Source organism: Rhopilema esculentum, chromosome 15 (assembly GCF_057945365.1).
Source record: "Rhopilema esculentum isolate cy_ngs chromosome 15, ASM5794536v1, whole genome shotgun sequence".
Lineage (NCBI taxonomy): Eukaryota > Metazoa > Cnidaria > Scyphozoa > Rhizostomeae > Rhizostomatidae > Rhopilema > Rhopilema esculentum.
The window spans coordinates 6,255,993-6,274,586 of record NC_142829.1 but is presented as its reverse complement, the minus strand read 5'-3'; the positions used below and the strand labels follow the sequence as shown (position 1 = coordinate 6,274,586).

The following is an 18,594-nucleotide window of genomic DNA, read 5'->3' as shown; positions in this document are numbered from 1 at the left end:
ACTCAAAATTTATAGATTATGGGAAGCAAAAATTACCGTATACTATTTCCAGGACACAGCATCTCTTGTTGGCAGCAACAGAAAGAATGAGAAATCTTCTTTGAGTCACAGGAGCAGTCTAAGCTATGACACAATCCATAATGGTAGCTGAAACAAATTATTTCTATTTGTTTAGGAGAAAATAGTCTTTGATCATAAATAACCCGTTGTGTCCCACTGACCCACTTTGCCCCACTACACCCTATTCAAAATTTGAAAGGAAGTTACTCTCACTCTAACGGAAGAAGGAAAAGATAGAGTTTTGATTAAGATTGAGTGCCGATTAATTTTCCTTCGGGAAAATTTAATTTAAAAGATAAAGGGCTTTAAAAACGACATTTTCATCATGTCAGACTGACATTACTGAGAAGACAAAGGTTGGATTGGCAACAATTATCACAAGATTATTAGATTTTATTCTAATCTTGATTGAATTGCCTTTTTAAGCTATTTCTGGAAAATTCTGTGTTGGGTTTCGTTTTGTGTGAGTTTATAGCAATTCGCTATAAAGAGCTAACTGCAGCATATGTAAGATTTATTTAAAGACATCAGTTGAGAGCAAAGAGGCTGTAAGCTTAGGCAAACATGGTGATTAGGTGGTGAAAGAATAGGGTCTGAAAGAAATCTTTAAAGAAACGCCTCATTACTTCATACAACGTAAGAATAGTTTATCTCTGAGAAAGAACCATCGGATCACCCATTTGTTACCTTTCCACTGAATTGAGAGAATTTGAAAATCGATTCTGAAAGAGTATGGTGAATCCCTTGTAACAAGTAAAAATGAATTTCGTAGCACCACCCTTTGCAATCAAGAAAACAAGAGCAAACAATCAAAATAGGAAAGCTATGAATACCATCTTTTATATGTAAAGATTTAGAAATATCACAGCTTCAAACGCTCTTGCTGTAACTGATTTAATTTTATTTAATTTCTTGTGAATGGTTAGAGATTGGGTCGACTGGTAGTGCTGGAGACGAAGTTGCAAGGTGCCGACGTTCTACATAATGTCCACGCGAATATACCAAACCGCTAACAGAAAAGTATAAATTTGAAACTGCTTTTATCTAAAATGATGCATTTTGGGGGGAATTATATCTTGCAAAAAATTGATAAGGCAACGGTTACTAAACATTGAATGCCTTTCTAATTTGCCAATTAAGAAAGCAAAATATCTGTAAGAAATCGAAAAAGTGGAGACGTTGTCGGGGAAGCTGAAAAAAGTTTGCCACCGATGGGGAAATCTAATTATAGAAAATCTCAGAGAGGCCAAAGCAAAAGGACGCACGGGAGTGGTCGCGCCCCTTTTCCTCGAACAAGTTAGCAATTTTATTAGTTTGCTATTATTTTGCCACCCCCCCCCTCCTCCCCTCTATCCTACCGCCATTCCAAAATCTCTGGTTATTCCTTCCCGCCACGCCACTCCTCCTGGGATTGAGAAAGCACACTCTACCTACTCATAAATCATGCTGACGTGCGAGCATTGTTACTCGTTGTTAATCTTAACATAAAAATGCTTCGGTAATAAAAAATTCAAAGCGGTCCGTTTGCACTTCCATCCCTCAAAAATAAACTGCGATATTCCTATTGCAAATTTTGATTGTATTCAGTCAATCTTGTTAGATTCATGACCAATGAGCCAAGGATTAGCAACTTGGTTTAGGATTCTCTATTAATCTGATACTGCAGAGATTTCAATCCGGATCTTAAAACGATAAACCGTGCTTAAACAATTAATTGCAATGACTCTAGCTAGCTTTAACAAAGGCAATGCTCAAAATTAACAAATGATGTGACTAACTGAAACTAACTTATTGCATTAGAGACTTTTTTTACAATCGTGTCTAAAGCATGACACCATAAAATATATTTTTGCGTTCTTTCAAATCTGGTCATATTATCCAAAAGATTGCCATCAAATCCCAGTAAATGCTAAAATTCAGCTAAATCTATTGCAGATGGACTGATATACATTCGTTAAAAGGTTCAAAGTTTATTGAAAGGACTACTGTATTTTTGCTTGCTTCGTAGATTTTATAACCAAGATCAAATTACAGTGATTTTATTAAGAATGCAATGAATATTGTTATGCTATATCGTTTAGGTATATTCCACTGTTTTATCACAAGTATACAATTTTATTTTGTTCCTTCACATTACTTGATCAAAAGTTAAAATTTCTAAAAGTGTTTTTTTATGATGTATTCATTTTATAATTCTAATATGAGCAGATTTGCGAACAATATTTTGACGGTGAAATAAAAACTTTAAAAAAGGCTTTGAAGAAAGAAAATTTCAAGACTTACTAATACACTTTCTGCCTGTAACTCTTTAGAGTAAAAGTGTGAAAAACCCCAAATAAGAATCGACCGGATCGAACATGAAAAGTTAGAAATATATCTAGTTGTGGATCGTCCCCTTTGGTTTCAACGCTAACCTCACGATCGCATTGCGCCAGAAACTCAAAGTAGCAACTTAGGACAATCCTGTTTTGTACATCAATAGCGTGTAAAACTCTGCCTCTATTGTATCGAGCACTTTATGACAGATTTGTTGATAGTAAATTTCAGTGACGGATCGAAACAGGCCAATCAGAAATGCGAGCAGATGACAAATTTTTTCAAGGTTACTTGATCAATGTTGCAACAAGTGTGTATATTTCCCAAATAACTTTTATAAAGGCAAAATTCATGGGCACTCTTTGGAAAGACAAGCATTTGTCAGTTACAAAAGCAATTAAACGAGTACAAACGAGGTGGATGACATGTAGATCTTGATCTTGTTGTTACAGGGTTGTGAACTGGTATTGCTTATGCTTATCACAATCACAATCACAATTATCTAACTTTTTAGAATATTTCAAGAATAATTTTCAGTCTCAGCTCGCATATTTGTGCATTATTTTTTAGCAGTTTCCTGTTTTGGGTTGTTCAGAACAGAGAATTGCATGACTGATGTATTTCGTTTTTCTACAAAATGCCTGGTTTTTTTAGAGGGTGGGCGATTTTCCCCTGAAACCATAACAGACTTGAAAAAATTAGAATACTGTAAAAGAATATCTTTACTCGAAACAAAATTTTTTCAAGAATGTTGTAGCATGACAAAATTTATAGTATTCTTATAAAAACAACGTATACTGAATGATAAAAATGCATCCTACTCTGCCACGTTGCCCAGAGCCTCCGACAAAGAGGGAGGGGGGCCGGGGGTCCGGGGGGCCAGGGGGCCGGGGGCCGGGGTGCCACGGATGATAGATATTCTGGTGAAAGATATTCTCTTGGCCTCCCCATTTTTCAACATGTGTTGGAGCCCATATTGCTTGGTCATTCTTATCGTCATACAACCTATCAAGTAGGCAAATGTCCCATGTATTGATTTATAACGGACGATGCATTTAGAATGTACAACCTGCAACACTGCTTGTGCCACGTCCTCCTCTACCCTCTGAGCTTCCTTGAACCCGGGAGAAAATGGTGTTTCCTAAGGAGGGTTTTCAGATTGACTTACTCTAAGAAAGTTTGAAAGACCTAAACCTGTGTGCTCAGGACCTGAAGACATCACGTGACTGTAGCTGGGAGCAAAAGCGTTTTGTGGGCATTGTTCGTCTTTTTACTCAACAATCAAAGTGAGCTAAACCATTCAACCTGAAACAACTCACCGCCAACTCCCTCTCCAATCTTCAAGAAATCGAGTGTTGCCAAATTTTGAAATAGTTTAGGTAACACAAATTGTCAGCTCAGCTGAAGTCATGATTCACAACAGAAGTTTAGTATACGGTACTTTGCCATTGTTTCCAGTGTGGTAAGAACATCAGACTTGGACGATCTACAAAATTGGGATTAAGCTCAGAAACCTTTTAGAAGCAATAGCACATGCCACAAAATCGAATCCTGCCCGCCAATGACCATATTTTTCAAATTCAAGGAATCAGTGCGATCAATTTTCAAAGGTAAGATTAAAGAGAAATTCAAAACTCATTTAATATGGATGTCAAAATTCAATGCGCTTTTAAATTGTAAACTAGCGGTCGTCTTATGATCGCACAGGAATTTGCATATGCGTTTAATACTTAAAATCACACCTTTCATTGACCAAAGGAGCCAGCATACTCACGACATATCAGTTCTCGGTTCCGTACCTTGCAGATCGGGTGGAGAATTCACAGTGGCGGTTTAATTTTTTGCAGAGAAGACTGTTGTCTTTGTTTCCATCGAAGAAGTAGGTTTGAAATTACAATAACAATTATTGCGTATCCTGTTTGCTTGTACTGCTTCAGAGTATTTCATACTGTCAATGACCTGCTATTTGGTACTGACAGACATATTTTCGAAACTTTTTGGTATTTTTTGGTATATTTGGTATATTTTCGTACTTTGAATATACCATGCTAACTAAATTTATAACTGATTTTAGTGGCTAAATAATTCCAACAGATCACAGTTTTTGCACACTTTCTACTTGACAAATTTTTGAAATTATTTCAACTGATTTTTCGCACGTTCAAGTTTTCTTTAAACTTCGAAGCAGTAATTTTAAACTAGCTTTAAATCTACTTGCATTGTTTTCCATTCATCTAAATGACTTTAAAACATTCCAATGTCCGAATTCTCATTTCGAGCATAATTCAAATCATGATTAAGCTATTAATTATTTATTTCATCAACCACTATATAATCACTAGTTTTATACTCTGGATTGTTTGCATTGCTTCCTAAATGAAATATAGAAATTTAAATAAGAGTCACAAGATACCCGGACACCCTACAGACAATAAGACTTTTCAAAGGGCCAACTGTTCCCCAAGTTTATATTAACGGAGAATTTGTTGGAGGTTGTGATATAATGATCCAGTTACATCAAATGGGAAGCTTATAACAGAATTGAAAAAGTTGGGTTTACATCCATTATAAGTGAAGCAGCCGATTAACTGTCATTTTTTTGATTTACTTAATGCACTTGAATTACAAAATTTCATATTTTCTCAAATTTAGTCAAAATCTAGCAATTGGTAACGATATGATATCAACTGTATCTTTTGGAATGTTTAGTAAAGCACATTCGTGGTCACTTAAAGTTTTCTGCACTTTTTGAACTTCCAAAACCACGAGTCATCCCTATCGAAAAGACCACTTGATACATTTGTACTTCTGCGACGTCAACATTTAGGAGGGCATTCTAACAAATGCTGCGTATTTAGTTCATTAAGTTATTACTGCCTTGCCCTCGGTGCTTTGCTGTATAAAACCTTTTTTATTTCCAAATTGATCGCTAGCGTTCTTCCGTGTCCAGTCCAGCAGACGATCGTGATACTTGCACAAAAATAACTGTTTCAAACCACATGTTTCACTGCAACGAAAGTCGATTGCTCATGCTTGACTGAGATATCACAGTTTATTTTTTCACTGTGGTATTAAGGTTTGTTGTGAGCATAGCATGAAAATTCATGCATTCTTGACTCAGTTTCCTTAGAGATTTTAATTTTTTAGAAACAAACAACTGAAACAAAAGTGAATATGGCACCTTTTAGTTCTTCAAGGGCTTTTTTCTGGTTTAATCGTTCTTTGTACCTATAAGCTTTTGACAATAATGCTTTGCCTGAAAATACTACAGATTGCTGGTACAACAATTGAGGGGAAACTTCGTTGTATTATTATTTGAAAAGCCTTCCAAAACAGCTGCACGAGGAAGTAAATATGTCTATGAAGCAGTCATTAACGCTGAAAGGTGCAACCTGCAACCGTCTCTTTTAGCTGATCGGCGTCTATCGTGTATAACAAATACAGTGTCAAAGAAAAGGTATTTTGATCGTGACAAATGGCTACAGTGCCTTTGCAAACTGTTGTCTGTATCTATTTACAGAAAGTGATAAGGCGTTTAGAAGGACAAAGATATTGCAGAACGATAGATTTCAACAGAAAGGTATCTTGAAATTTTTGTATTGAACTTGAGATCATGATTTGCTCCATGATTGCCGTGCCAGGCAGTGCAAACTGGCTGCAAATGACACAACAGGCTTCTTCCAGCAATGTCCAAAGGCATAAAGTAGCATTCCAATAGCTATATACCAATAACCGAGAATTGTTTTGAATATTTCAGGTGGCTATATAATAGTACTATATTCTGAATTTGAACATGTGTACGGCTGCATTTGTGCTCTATCAACAAGAAGCGTTCAATTCAGCTCTTATTCTTGAGTTTTCTTATCACACAATCAGGCTTCTTCGTAAAAAGCCACACTAGGAAGAGAGAGATAAAAAACTGGCAAGCATATCTTTTCATACATGTACTTTTTCTTTCACGATGTTCTGCTTCTTGCCCCCTGAAGCGTATCTGTTAATTTTCTCGTTTGTAATCTGGACTACTTTCGCTGTTATTCCGCTTGTCCTGACGACATAATTCTAATGTTAGAAAGGATTTATTTCAATCGACATTTCCTAAGCAGCAAAGCTTTTATTCCGATTATCTCTCGATATGTTAGAAATTCAGTTAGGCTGCTTTTAACACTTTCCCTTGCAAAACTGTGTTTAAAGAAGATTACTCCAACTGATTCTAGCCTTGGAACCGATAGAACTCCAAAGGTATCAAATTTGTTGAACAAGTCAAATCGTCAAATATATCAATATTTTGAAGAAGAGCTACTGATTGTTAACATCAAAATGACAAATGAACTTGTGTCTTGCAAGATAAAAATGAAATGGACTAAGGAAAATGTCGATGAAACTTTCAGCAAATGGGAAATAAAAGGTTTGGGGCCCACAAGGTCATGGGACTACTTTCTTGAGGTTTCCATCAGAGATTTTGATGCCAAATGCATGAAACAGAAATATGCAATTTTTTAATGAGGTAACTTTGTATTCCAATGATGCAAATATATCATCATCAGAAAATATTGCCAAAAACTGTGAACTATCATTGAATAATGTCCTTCTGTATGCTCTATGAAAGATTTTCACCCGAGTTTGAAAGATCTCCTACCAAAACAATGAAATTGAATGGTATAAAACAATGATATTATTATGGTATATTGTTTATCAAACCGGCCTTCAACGTGAAATATTTGACGCCGTTTCTAGCCGACCAGGAAGAGGTGTTTCTTCCTAAGAGCTGGGCAGAAATGACAGAAAAGAGATACATGATTCTTTTAACCTTTTGTAAAGTGTCATTGATCTCAACTTATGCGACGGTCCTTTTTAGGACAACGGCTTGTGTTTCGTTCTGCTTCTTTGTTACGTTGTCATAATAAAGGGCCGTCGTGAATATTTTGAATTTCTTTGTCTTAGCATTTTTCAAAGAGGATGAGAGAATTGGAAAAAAAATTTAGTTAAGTTTTGATTGTGGGTCCCAGGCTGTAAGGTGGTACCATAGAGAGATTGGGAGAGGTCTCTTTAAACCCTTTGCCAACGTCATACTTTGTACAAATTTGTTTCCAAACAAATGCATAAGGAATCAGCGAAATCTTTCATATTTGGTACCAAGCTGGAAAGCTCAAATTAGATTTTTTCAGATATTTTAAATTTACGTGAATGGTTATCTTTTCTATATCATATTTATTTATTTTAGTTAAAAATTCTTGGTGAAATTCTTCTAAATGCTTTTTCTACATAATACCACATAGCTGCTCTAGCTCATAGATATATCAAATTTCATGCTTGATTTTAGGTCTTATAATGAACCTGCACTGGCTTATATATGGTTTAATACACATCTCTGTGTTTGGAAACACCCTAGCTTACATTGTAAAATGGAACAAGGACGCGTCGCTTGACAGTAAGGAAGGAGAACTTAAAATTCAACACGATCTTGTAGCAGTTGGCAACAATGGCATGAACAGTTCAGTGTTTAGGAAACATTTCGAAAAATTCGCGAAGTATTCCCTAGATGAGAAATGCCGCTTGGGATTGGACCTGTCTGTTGCTTTTCAAGTTTACACTCCGTATATTGACATAAGAGATCATTGTAAGTATTCCGCCATACTTTAAAATTTCATATTACATTTATGATAAAACTGAAAATCTGCTAAAACTTGTTGCTTTACTAATTGCTTTACGCAGAGACTTCAAACCCAATCTTTGGTAAGAGCATACCTTGAGAGGTACATTTTAAATCGACTGGGTCAGACTCAGCTTCGCATCAGAATAGACGACTTTAGGTGACTGTTTGAAGGATAGAATGAAATAAGATGTAGCGCAAGGTTTAAGAGGTACATTGTGTTACTAAAAAGAAGATAAAACTGGGAGATTACCAAAGTGAATGGGCGTGGTCACTCTTTAAATGTCACAGCAAAGCTTGATTTAAAAAGTTAGTCCTTTGCTAACGGAATTTCCAACTGTTGATCGTTATGACCGTTATGGATCTTTGTGAGTAGCTCCCATAATTCATACACGATCGATGCTGTATCCCTGTATACAGATCTGGGTCAAACTGATCAAAAAGTCTCTCAATGGCGCTGTGTGCAACGGTTTTTCAATTAAACGTATTAAACAGCTTATCATTACTTAACGCATCACCCATGATCATTGCTGGCCTTTACGTACACTATTACATTAAGTTGTATGGTTTTGTCGTAGGTCTTATTGTTTTGGACGAAAGATGGCCTAAGCAAAAGTTAGGAATGTTGACACTGGTGTGCACGTTCCTTGAAACAACTCCCTTTACTAGATAACATATAATAAAATGGAGTTTATGCTCTCCTCGCCACACACCAAGAATCAATAGCCATAATAGAGGGGGTTTGTCAATATATCAACGAAGTGAGGAATTTGATCGACAGTGTAAACGTTTATTTGAATTGGCCTGTATCCCATAAAAAATATTTATGAGCATTGAAGAGCAGGGAGCTAAGCTATCAAGACCGACCCATTGTCCCACTGACGAAAGCCAAAGTGAAAAACGAAATAAACAACTGTAATTGAATGACAGGCCTTTAAGTTACGAAAAAAATCTACGTAAAATTGCCATTGGAAATGTAGAAGATGCTTAAAGCAAGTTTTTAAGGCACTCCCTCTAGGATGGTTAACTGTAAGAAGTTATAGTTTTTAGAATGTGGTAGCACCTTGAAATTACATTATTAGTTAAGGTAACTTACACGGGAAGTGGAAATTTGATATCACAACATTTTGTCACTGTAGTCGTTGTGTTAAAAGCCATAAAAGAAGATTCTGTGCATTGAGAGCACAATATTTAGTGACACAGACTTCTTTCATTGAATTTATCTATATTAATATATGCTGCTTGAATCATACTCATTTTTTATCACTTTGGATTTGGAAGAATCGCGATACTGTATATTAATAACTTACCATACGTTGGCTGCACGTTCTTGTTGGTTACACCCCTGACAATGCTTGTCTTCAGTCGAAGAATTTACAGTATCCAAAATTTTATTGAGTGAAAATGATGTAATCACTTCCTATTGTAGCCAAGTACCTCATTCTATCCGGAATTCTCCCTGCAATTATGTCCGATATTCTGAAATTCTGTTGCAACAAAAGCACTGTTACGTTTGGTGAATGGTACAAATCCATACCTCAAGCAGAAGAACGGTACGAAGAAGACAAACACCTTGACTTTACATTTCCACTTTATGGGCTGGACGGACCAAATACAAATTTGTATAAAGAAAACCCTTTTATTCCACTGGTTGAGGCTCCAAGAATGGTTCTCCTTGTCCCTGAGCAGCTCTTTGAGACAAAGAACACCAGAACACATGTATTGCTGAAGACTATTCTGAACTCTTGGCCAATGTTGGTGTTCATTGCTGTGTCGGCATCTTTATCAGGCCTCATCATCTGGTTCCTGGTACTGTATCAAGTTTTCACTTTTCATTTAATTGCTGTTCAATGTCATTTAACGCTGCTAGCACAAAAATTGTGTTCACGATATTGAAGAGATCATGGTTTCTTGTCCACTTATGTTGCTAAAATATATTCTAGTTTAGAAAATTAGTAAGCAACAAAAACAAAATCACTGTTGAATTCTCAATAACAAGGAATTTTTTGTTATTTTTGAATTTCCATTGGTGTAAAATAAAATTTTTCTAGCGCTTGAAAATTTCGGTAAGAAAAATTTGGTGGGATAAATTTTTTGTGCCCTGTTCCACCGAAAATAAATCCACCGAAATTATTGGTACTTAATGTATCTCTTCTTTTTTCTTAACCTGTCAGCCATTTCTGAATCCGGTTTTGGTTTCATTTTTGTCCAAGCTACAATGCCTGCCAGAGTACACATAGCAATTTGCGTTTCATTTCATATTTTTCATTTCCTTCCTCCGCCCCCCTATCCCTAGAGCAATGTTGATATTTTAAAAAAATATCATAAAAGAATCACAAAAGGCACTTCCTATTTCCCTAACCCGTTTTATAGTAAACCAAAATTGATATGTAGGGAGAATGGGATGACTGAATTTGACCTTTCAAACTTTTTTCGAACAAAGCTGAATGTCAAACAAACTCATTATGCTTCTGCATTATGCTGCCCAATCAGCAATTATTTCAGTTATGTGCAAAGTAAAAATAAATACTTAAGTTCATAAGATATGTTCGTTAATGTACGGTTTTGAGATACGTGCTCTGAAATCAAATACCTCAATAACTGTTCAAGATGATAAATGAAGTGCTGATAAATAAATCAATTTGCAAGTAATATCTTCCCCTATTTAGTCGTTTCATGTACCAATTGAACTCTCTTTACTTCAAAGGATCGCAACAAGAACCCTGGAGAATTCCCTCCTTCATTCTTCGTTGGTGCCTGGGAAGGATTTTGGTGGGCATTTGTTACTATGACAACTGTCGGGTAAGTTTCAAAAAGAAAGTGATTTCCTTAAAATAAAATCATTGCATCAAACGTTTGTTTGTTTGGTACATGTGAAATGTTTACCAGTGAATACCTGTCTTAAAATTGCGCTATTAATTTGAGCCTTTGCCAAAAATGAATTATAAATGACAAACACCCTTGCCAAAGACTAAACAATTCATCTGGATGGTACATTTTTGACTAAAGAGAGGAGATTCATTCTTTTGACCTAGTAAACAATGAAGGATATTGATAAAACAATCAACTAAATATACTATTTGAATATAATTGGTGGGTATTGGCCCTTGCGGGCCGTCCCGAGTTCCGTCCCGAGGATCTTCCCGAGTGCTTTGTATTGTCCTAGGATCTTGGAAGGCAAATAATTACCATGGTATTGCAGTTTGCCTCTAATCAGTTCCAGAATGAGAAGCTCTCGTTGCATTATTTGTAACTTGCAAATACACTTATATTGCTTAAAATTTCTCAACTTGGGGCCCAAGATGATTATAATTCAAACCCTAAATTACACCTGACGCAGCTACATTTGATAATGCTAAGCTGTGACAGATGGTTCGCTGTTGGAAAAGCAAAAATGCACTGCGTGTTTCCAACCATCAAGAAAACAAAAACCTAACATGGTATAATAATGTTCTGCGTCAAACTTTGAAAGAATTTACAAAATTTACCTTGTATTAAAAGTAACTTAAGTCAGTTTTAAACGCAAACAATTTTAGCCTTCTGTGCAGCACGTTTAAGTGATTTCCTTCTTTCTATGTGCACTATTGGTATCTTACCAAATATCATAAAAATTTGAATTTACAGCTTTTCCTCGACTGGCCCTTGCATGCAATCGCTGATATCTCTCTATCACAACATCTTTGAATGTAGATCTTCCTTCATAAGCTAAAAATTTATAAGGAATTCCCATTTCCCTTGAATTTACTCACATATTCTCTTTGAGCACAGACCGCTCATACTTATATTCATATGTATCTGTTTATGTTCAGTCCCCTTAGAAAGTAAATTATAATGGGGCCTCATTGTTTTGATAGGTATGGGGATCGATCTCCAAAGTCAATCATGGCTCGTATCTTCTGTATTCTGTGGATTTTGTGTGGCATAATATTGATATCCTTGTTCACCGGATTGGTTACCGCGGCTCTCTCCGTTAGTGCTACACCAGTTTTCAATTTGCCAGGTGCACGGGTAAGAAATGCTTTGTCTTAGAATGTCGATAAACTTTGTGACATCTTTGATAATACTTTTTTAAAAGCAAAAGCAAGAAACATGTTATTATTTATTTATCAATTGGAAGAGAAGTTGCAGTGGCTTGGCTAAGCAAGGCCTACTTTTTCAAATAATATCTTTGCATGGGAAAAGATTTACAAATAGCACCTTTTGCATTTTGAACGGAGTTTGACAACGATGGTTCCAATATAAAGGTTCCAATATTTATAGTTTATTGAAATACATTCGATAAAACTGTACCTATTAAAACGTTTTAAAATTTGATATCTGATTTGTGATGACTTTGCTTTGAACAATGGTTGTAAAGTCAAGAGAAGATAAGATAGTTTGTAAACCCAAATCAATTAAGGTGCTCGCAAAGCAAAATGGTTCTATGACAAAAATGGCACAATGTTTTTTCGTTCTGTGGTTGAGTTTATTTGTCGTTGACTGTTCATTAGAAGGCTAAGTACGTATGAGAAAAGAAATTAACTATTGTTAGACTTTGAAATGAAAAAATAAAGCAGTTCGAAAACCCAGATCAATTAAGGTGCTGACAGAAATTCTATGACCAAAAAGATTTTATAACAAAAATGGCACAATGCTTTTCGTTCTGCGATGGAGTTTCTTTTGGTTGATTGTTCCATAGAAGTCTAATTGTTAGACTTGAAAACGATAAACAATTCAAGAAAGCTAGTACTTCCATCAAATGGTAGAAATATGAATAGTGCTTCTTGCATACTTATTGACGTCATTCATCACGTGTCAATATACACAGTAACCATGCCCCTTCAACAATAGTGCTTACAGTACTGTTTTATACAATGACTCAAGCATACCCAGTTGGTTGTTTCCACTTATAACATTTAGAACCTATCTTAACAAAGCAAAATGTAAACTTAAACAATAGACACATCCAAGGGCATTTTTCTTGGTCTTTAATCTCTTTCATATTTTTAATTATCTATGGATATCGTTTTCCAATTTATTTTTGTATTGCTTTGAAGATTGGTGCAGTGAGTGGTAGCAAAGAGTTTCAAGTTGGCGTTGGATTAAATGCAGACATGCAATGTTAGAAACTAGAACTTTTCTTCAGAGATAATTTGTAGTTTTATCAATTACATGCAATCTTTATCATAAAGTTGTAACAACAATCTTCTCAACTGAGTTTAGAAATTTCAGTCAATTTGTAAAGTTACTTGGAAATCGTTTTATTTATTTTGAGTTCACAATCTAAAACTGATTTCCAGATTGCATCATAAAGCAAACAGAATATTCAAACATAGCTTAGACTACAGGCTTTCTTTTCCATCATCTTTTACGATCCTCGGTTGAACCAAAGGAGCATATTATATCGTAATGTTTTATTTTAGGTATTGTAGCAACATCAAAAAATCTAATGTGATAAGTTTTTTAAACGTGGACAAACTAAAAAAGACAAAGATAAAAAAAACATTAATCCAGTATCATTAAATCTTAATGTCTCTCAACCATTTTATGAACAACAATTTCATTTTTCCATTTAGCATACGAAAATCACCATTCCTTGTTTGATGATTTGGAAAACAACAAGTTAGATGGAGCAATAATAGACAACTTTATACTGTCTGCCATACGGCATAAGTTCCAGGAAACCAAGCTGCGAATCGAACGGGAAATTCCGTACTCGATCACGTATGGAACAGCAATCCGATCTAATTCACCGAATGTGGAAAAATGTTTTCGAAAGTATGTCCACCACTATCCAAGGAAGATGTTTGAAGTGATTTCTAATGTTCTCAAGCCTGTTAAGGTGATAAACTATCATATTTATTTATATTCGTTGTTAGTGAAATGCTAAGAATTTGATTGTGCACAGGTTTATATAAGGAAGTTAAGAGCTCCACAGCTTTTTTTAATGCTTTACATGGCAAAAAGCATAGCACAGATGTCTAGGAGTTTTTTAATGCTTCACATGGCAAAAAAGCATAACACACATATGTCTAGGAGTTGAATTGCATACCTGTGGTTTGCGAGCGCTTTAAATAACGGCTAGTGAGAATTAAAAATTGTTAGCTGAAAAAAACAATGGCTTTGACTACTTAGCTTCTTAATAAAAAATTCTTTGAAACATAATTTACAATTTTGTTTTTCAGAATCCAACTGACGAAACCAGGGTAGAAGTACTGGCTGCAGAGAAATTATTCTATGAAGAAAATAAGTTCAAACTTGTTGTGTACGTGCAAACGGGATGCCTGGGAATATTTGTCGTTGGAGGAATCATATGGGAGTTCTTTGTTAGAAATAGTCCTACAGGTAAGGACCTCAGCTTTCAGTTGGTAATGATCTTTCTATGTTCTATTATCTTCTAATAGAGAAGTGATACCCTACGCTTCAATGTCTATGATAGTTTTTCTATGGTAAGTCACAAATGTATGAGACCCCAAAAATAATTGTTTTCAGTGGTTATGGAATTTTCTTTGCAAATATTTTTGTGGTTTACAGACCCAGGGTATTGATTTGTAAACCAACTTTGAAAAATGATAGACCCCAAGTTCTGTATCAGGGTGAAATTTTGGCCCCAAAATATTGGCATAAAAACGAAAAATTGAAATAAAAAGAGTATTCCCAGTCTGTGTTATTTTCTTTATGACGTCTACGAAGGAAGATGTCATAAGTACCTTTCCAGATTAATTAAAGGTTCTGTCATCAAGTTCTTTGTTAATGTAATTTTGTCCTTTTATTCAACTTTCAATGGCCTCCTCGAATGACAAAACTCCTATATATTTTAATCCTCTCTCTTGCTACATACTGTCATCTTCTCTCTGCTCTTTCACTATCGGTAGCGAACAATAGAGATAATACCCCTGGAATTTCATTTTTGTTATTTGATTTGAATTTGATATCTGATCTTGGCTTAATCTTACTCTATCATTGTACCATACGATATTTGAAAGCAACCTGTTTTCATTCTAGCTTTGGTGGTTCTTTGAGAGATATATTAAGACTATATAATACGTGAATTCTGCTGCACGTGAATTCTGGAAACCTTAACCCTATCCAGACTAGGCTTTTTGAAACTTTCGGGAGACTAGGGGCCCAAAGTGCCCCCCCCCCCTCTGTAATTTCTTTGTCCCTCTAGCTAGGACAATTAACTTTGTTTGGATGGTACTCTTATCTTTTCTCCACATTTTAGTATTATTGTTCAATTTTTAAGTCGCGTGGTTTTACGATGACGTCATCATAATGGTGGCCGGGTGAAGCAAAAATTTAGAAAGTTTTAGAAAATTTTAAAATATTTATTAATTCCAAAGCATCGGGCTAAGATATTAAAATAAGCAAATTTGATGCATTTTCTAATAGAAACAAGAAGATTGACACAATTTTAATGTTACTTCTCGAATTTATTAACGTTCCTAACAAAAGAACTCAACATATTTTGTATTTGGCTATAGTTTTTTCTATATAACTAAATGATCGATACAACCAAATGTCATATTTGAGTTCATTTTTAATGCCTTAGCAGACAAATTATTCTAAACTTGCAGTTTTATTAATGTATTACCTATAAATATGTCAACAAATGTGTGCGCATGCGCAGCAGAAATATCAAAGAAAAGGATGTTGAATTTGAATTTTCTGGTCAGAATCATGAAAGAGCACAAATTAATGCCTATATACTAATTTTTATCAATATATCTACTTTTGTTGCAAATCCGTGGCAGATTGAACTATTTTTTACTTGACTAGCTTTGAAAACGCCCCTACACAACCCCCTGATTAATAATAAAAAAAATTATCGTTTTATATGAACATGTGTCAGATAGGTTAAAACTAAAAGTCAGGAGGTCTGGAGGGTATTGCTTTGAAACTCCTGAAGTTATGAAAGAAAAACCAACTAGGGGGGCACTTTGTGCCCCCCCCTAGTCTGGATAGGGTTAAAACCCTAATCAATAAACTCATAATAGCAATAAACAAGGACCCCTTTTGTAGTCTGCTCTATCAGCTGCATAAAGCAGATAGAATGTTTTTCTTTATATACATATTTCAAAATATAATGTATTTCCAAGCATTATTAAGTTGCATATAATTAAAGTTCATGGTTTTTTAATATCATTTTGAGTCAACCTAGAGAAACTATGGTCAAATACTTTGAAATGGAAATGACAAATGTTTAAACAAAGCATGCAAATTTTCTCTAGATTTGAAGAACCCACCACCACTTTTCAAATCAATGCTGTTTTGTAGTTCTACCGTCTTGTAATCAATAGCCCGCGTCATCAAACTGGATGAAGTAGAGAAACTACTTCTTAAATCGCCAAAAGAACTTTCTGAATTCTTTGGAAATTATAAATTACTTTCATGGCAGTAGAAAAGAAAGTTGATAACAAAAGATAATACAATTTTTTTCAAAGTCTGACCCTTTTGTTAATAACTGTACAAAATTTCTCTCTAAAAGGTAAATACGGGATATTCCATGCAACAGCAAGAAAGGCTAGAGAAGAAAATGACGAAAATCCTATAATACAATCAAGAAAGTATCAAGAAGTCACGAATATGCCCGAGTTAGAGAATCTTATTGATGAATACGAGACATTCCATGGCAAATGGATGGCAAAAGTTCAGCAGCTCCGAGCTGATTGGTTTCTTTTAAAGAGCAGAAACGGTAATAGCAACAAAAGTATTGAGGTTGTTGAAGAATCTGTTTAGGCCTTAAGACGTGTGTCTGCTTACGTCATTCTTTGTACTTTTAAATGTTCTATCGCCATTATCGGGGGGGTTATAAAGGCGTCATTAATATTCTAACCAGCTGACAGAAGGCTACAAAAATTGACCTGGAAAATATTGGCCTTTTTTTTCGATAAATCCAAAATAGCTTTTCAGTTTTGAGTGATGTTGGTGTTCTCTATTGTGACATTAGTGCAATGCAAAAGTCCTAATCGCAGCACATTTGAATTCGATGAAAACCCATGCTATCACTACGCATATCTAATACCAAACGCATATCATGCTTGAAAAGATAACACAGCAAGAATCTCTTTTTTGAAATTTTAGAGAGAAATTTTAGAGATATTCTGGCCAAACAGCTACCTTCTCTAATCTCTATTTGTTATTATGGTATAGATATTCATCAAGAGAGAATCTTGAAGAATTCTCGTTTTTGGTATGTTCGATTGAAATTCACAAACGGAATTACCATACATTTCAGACTTTGATTTTGCGTGCCTTGCATTTGACGGAGTGAATTAATTCTCTGTAAATATTGTGACCTGATGTAGTTAGGGCTTAGCCTTTGTGTTATAATGTATATTAATTTGTTCTATCTCTCTCATGTGAAACTCAGTGTTCTAATTGAATTAAAATGCATTTAAAAGCTCAATGAAAAACATTTGAATGCTTGAGAAGAATGGCATAACAAGAGCTTGATCTATTTCCGAGAAGAGCTTGTTTTCACAGTGTTTTATCGTACACACTGGCACAGTGAGGCGGGGAAATAGGGCGTAACAGCCCTCTTTCAATCATCAAAGTTTTGGTGTTGAGGAAGGCTAAATCACTTATAATTCAAAGCAAAACCAACAGCATGGTTTACTTCAAGTTAGTTTCCATAAAGAGTCACGTAGCAACACTCAGTTAAGGTATAGCAAAATTCCTCGGGGGAGACTCGACTAGGTCTCTACCATTTGCTTTCCCCCTCTCATTTTGCCACATTGGCCCACCACTGTTTATATTAAAGCAAGCTCAAATACGTATTCAAGAAGATGTTGTGCTCTGTCAATTACTGTCACGTATTGGAAAAGATCTTGTGCAGCATTTTAAAAACGTTTAGATCACTTGTAAATAGTATTAGGAGTTTTTGCACAATAAGAGGCTTTTTAACAATGTTTTAGTTCTAGTTGTAGTTTGTAACTCATAGGCTTCGTGGTAATACATTGACTTTTAATGTGTTAAATGCTTAACATTTTCGAAAAAATTCTTACCATTCTGTTAACATTCTAACAGTTTAAATGCTTGACTTTCATGTTTCTCCGGATGCTTATGTTTATGCACGCTTCACATAGATCGACAGCCAGTAGTTAACACCGAAACAGGAAAAGCTTTTTCACATCGATGCATCACAAACTAGTAATGCTTGCAAACTAGCAATACTTAAAAAGTTTTAACAGAAAGCTCCAAAGTACAGAGCACTTGCCAAGTGTGCCAAATGTCATTGCCAAGTTTTGGTGTTGTTTCAAGAAAGATTTTCAAGCTCCTTGATTCCTTTTATACACTGATGAAAGATTAACTTCCGCTCTTTTAATTGAATTCTTACTTTTCAGCAAAACAATCATCTTCTTTTTATATCACTGTTAAGAATTAACACAAGCAACTAAAATCACAGCTTGCTTTCAGTAACAGTAACAGACATGACGTAGTTTTGTTCTGGATTCGAACTGAACTGAACAAATGCTTTAACAGCAATGCTATAAAATATGAGTTCAACGGCTCTTGCGCAACCTGCATACTTTGCAACTATATTTTCAAAAACGGCCTAATTTGCATGAAAATCTACCGTATGAAAC

General features: G+C 35.2%; 1 protein-coding gene across 25 annotated transcripts in view; it reads left to right on the top strand.

Annotated features, from left to right (window-relative positions):
* Positions 1 to 18,047, top strand: part of LOC135685711 (uncharacterized) — a 78,377-nt gene extending 60,330 nt beyond the window's left edge. For 22 of the 25 annotated variants that reach the window (XM_065201743.2, XM_089112807.1, XM_065201731.2 and 19 more), the window contains 8 exons: positions 7,697 to 7,993; positions 9,456 to 9,835; positions 10,734 to 10,828; positions 11,881 to 12,034; positions 13,063 to 13,126; positions 13,582 to 13,847; positions 14,191 to 14,350; positions 16,494 to 18,047. In XM_065201743.2, coding sequence (XP_065057815.1) covers positions 7,705 to 7,993; positions 9,456 to 9,835; positions 10,734 to 10,828; positions 11,881 to 12,034; positions 13,063 to 13,126; positions 13,582 to 13,847; positions 14,191 to 14,350; positions 16,494 to 16,744 — 1,659 coding nt within the window. In that variant the 5' untranslated portion in view covers positions 7,697 to 7,704 and the 3' untranslated portion in view covers positions 16,745 to 18,047. Of the gene's footprint in view, positions 1 to 3,336; positions 3,987 to 4,038; positions 4,256 to 4,324; positions 5,957 to 7,696; positions 7,994 to 9,455; positions 9,836 to 10,733; positions 10,829 to 11,880; positions 12,035 to 13,062; positions 13,127 to 13,581; positions 13,848 to 14,190; positions 14,351 to 16,493 lie in introns of those variants that run through there. The other 3 variants (XM_065201725.2, XM_065201750.2, XM_065201724.2) reach the window with 3 other exon arrangements.
* Positions 18,048 to 18,594: the final 547 nt, after the last annotated feature.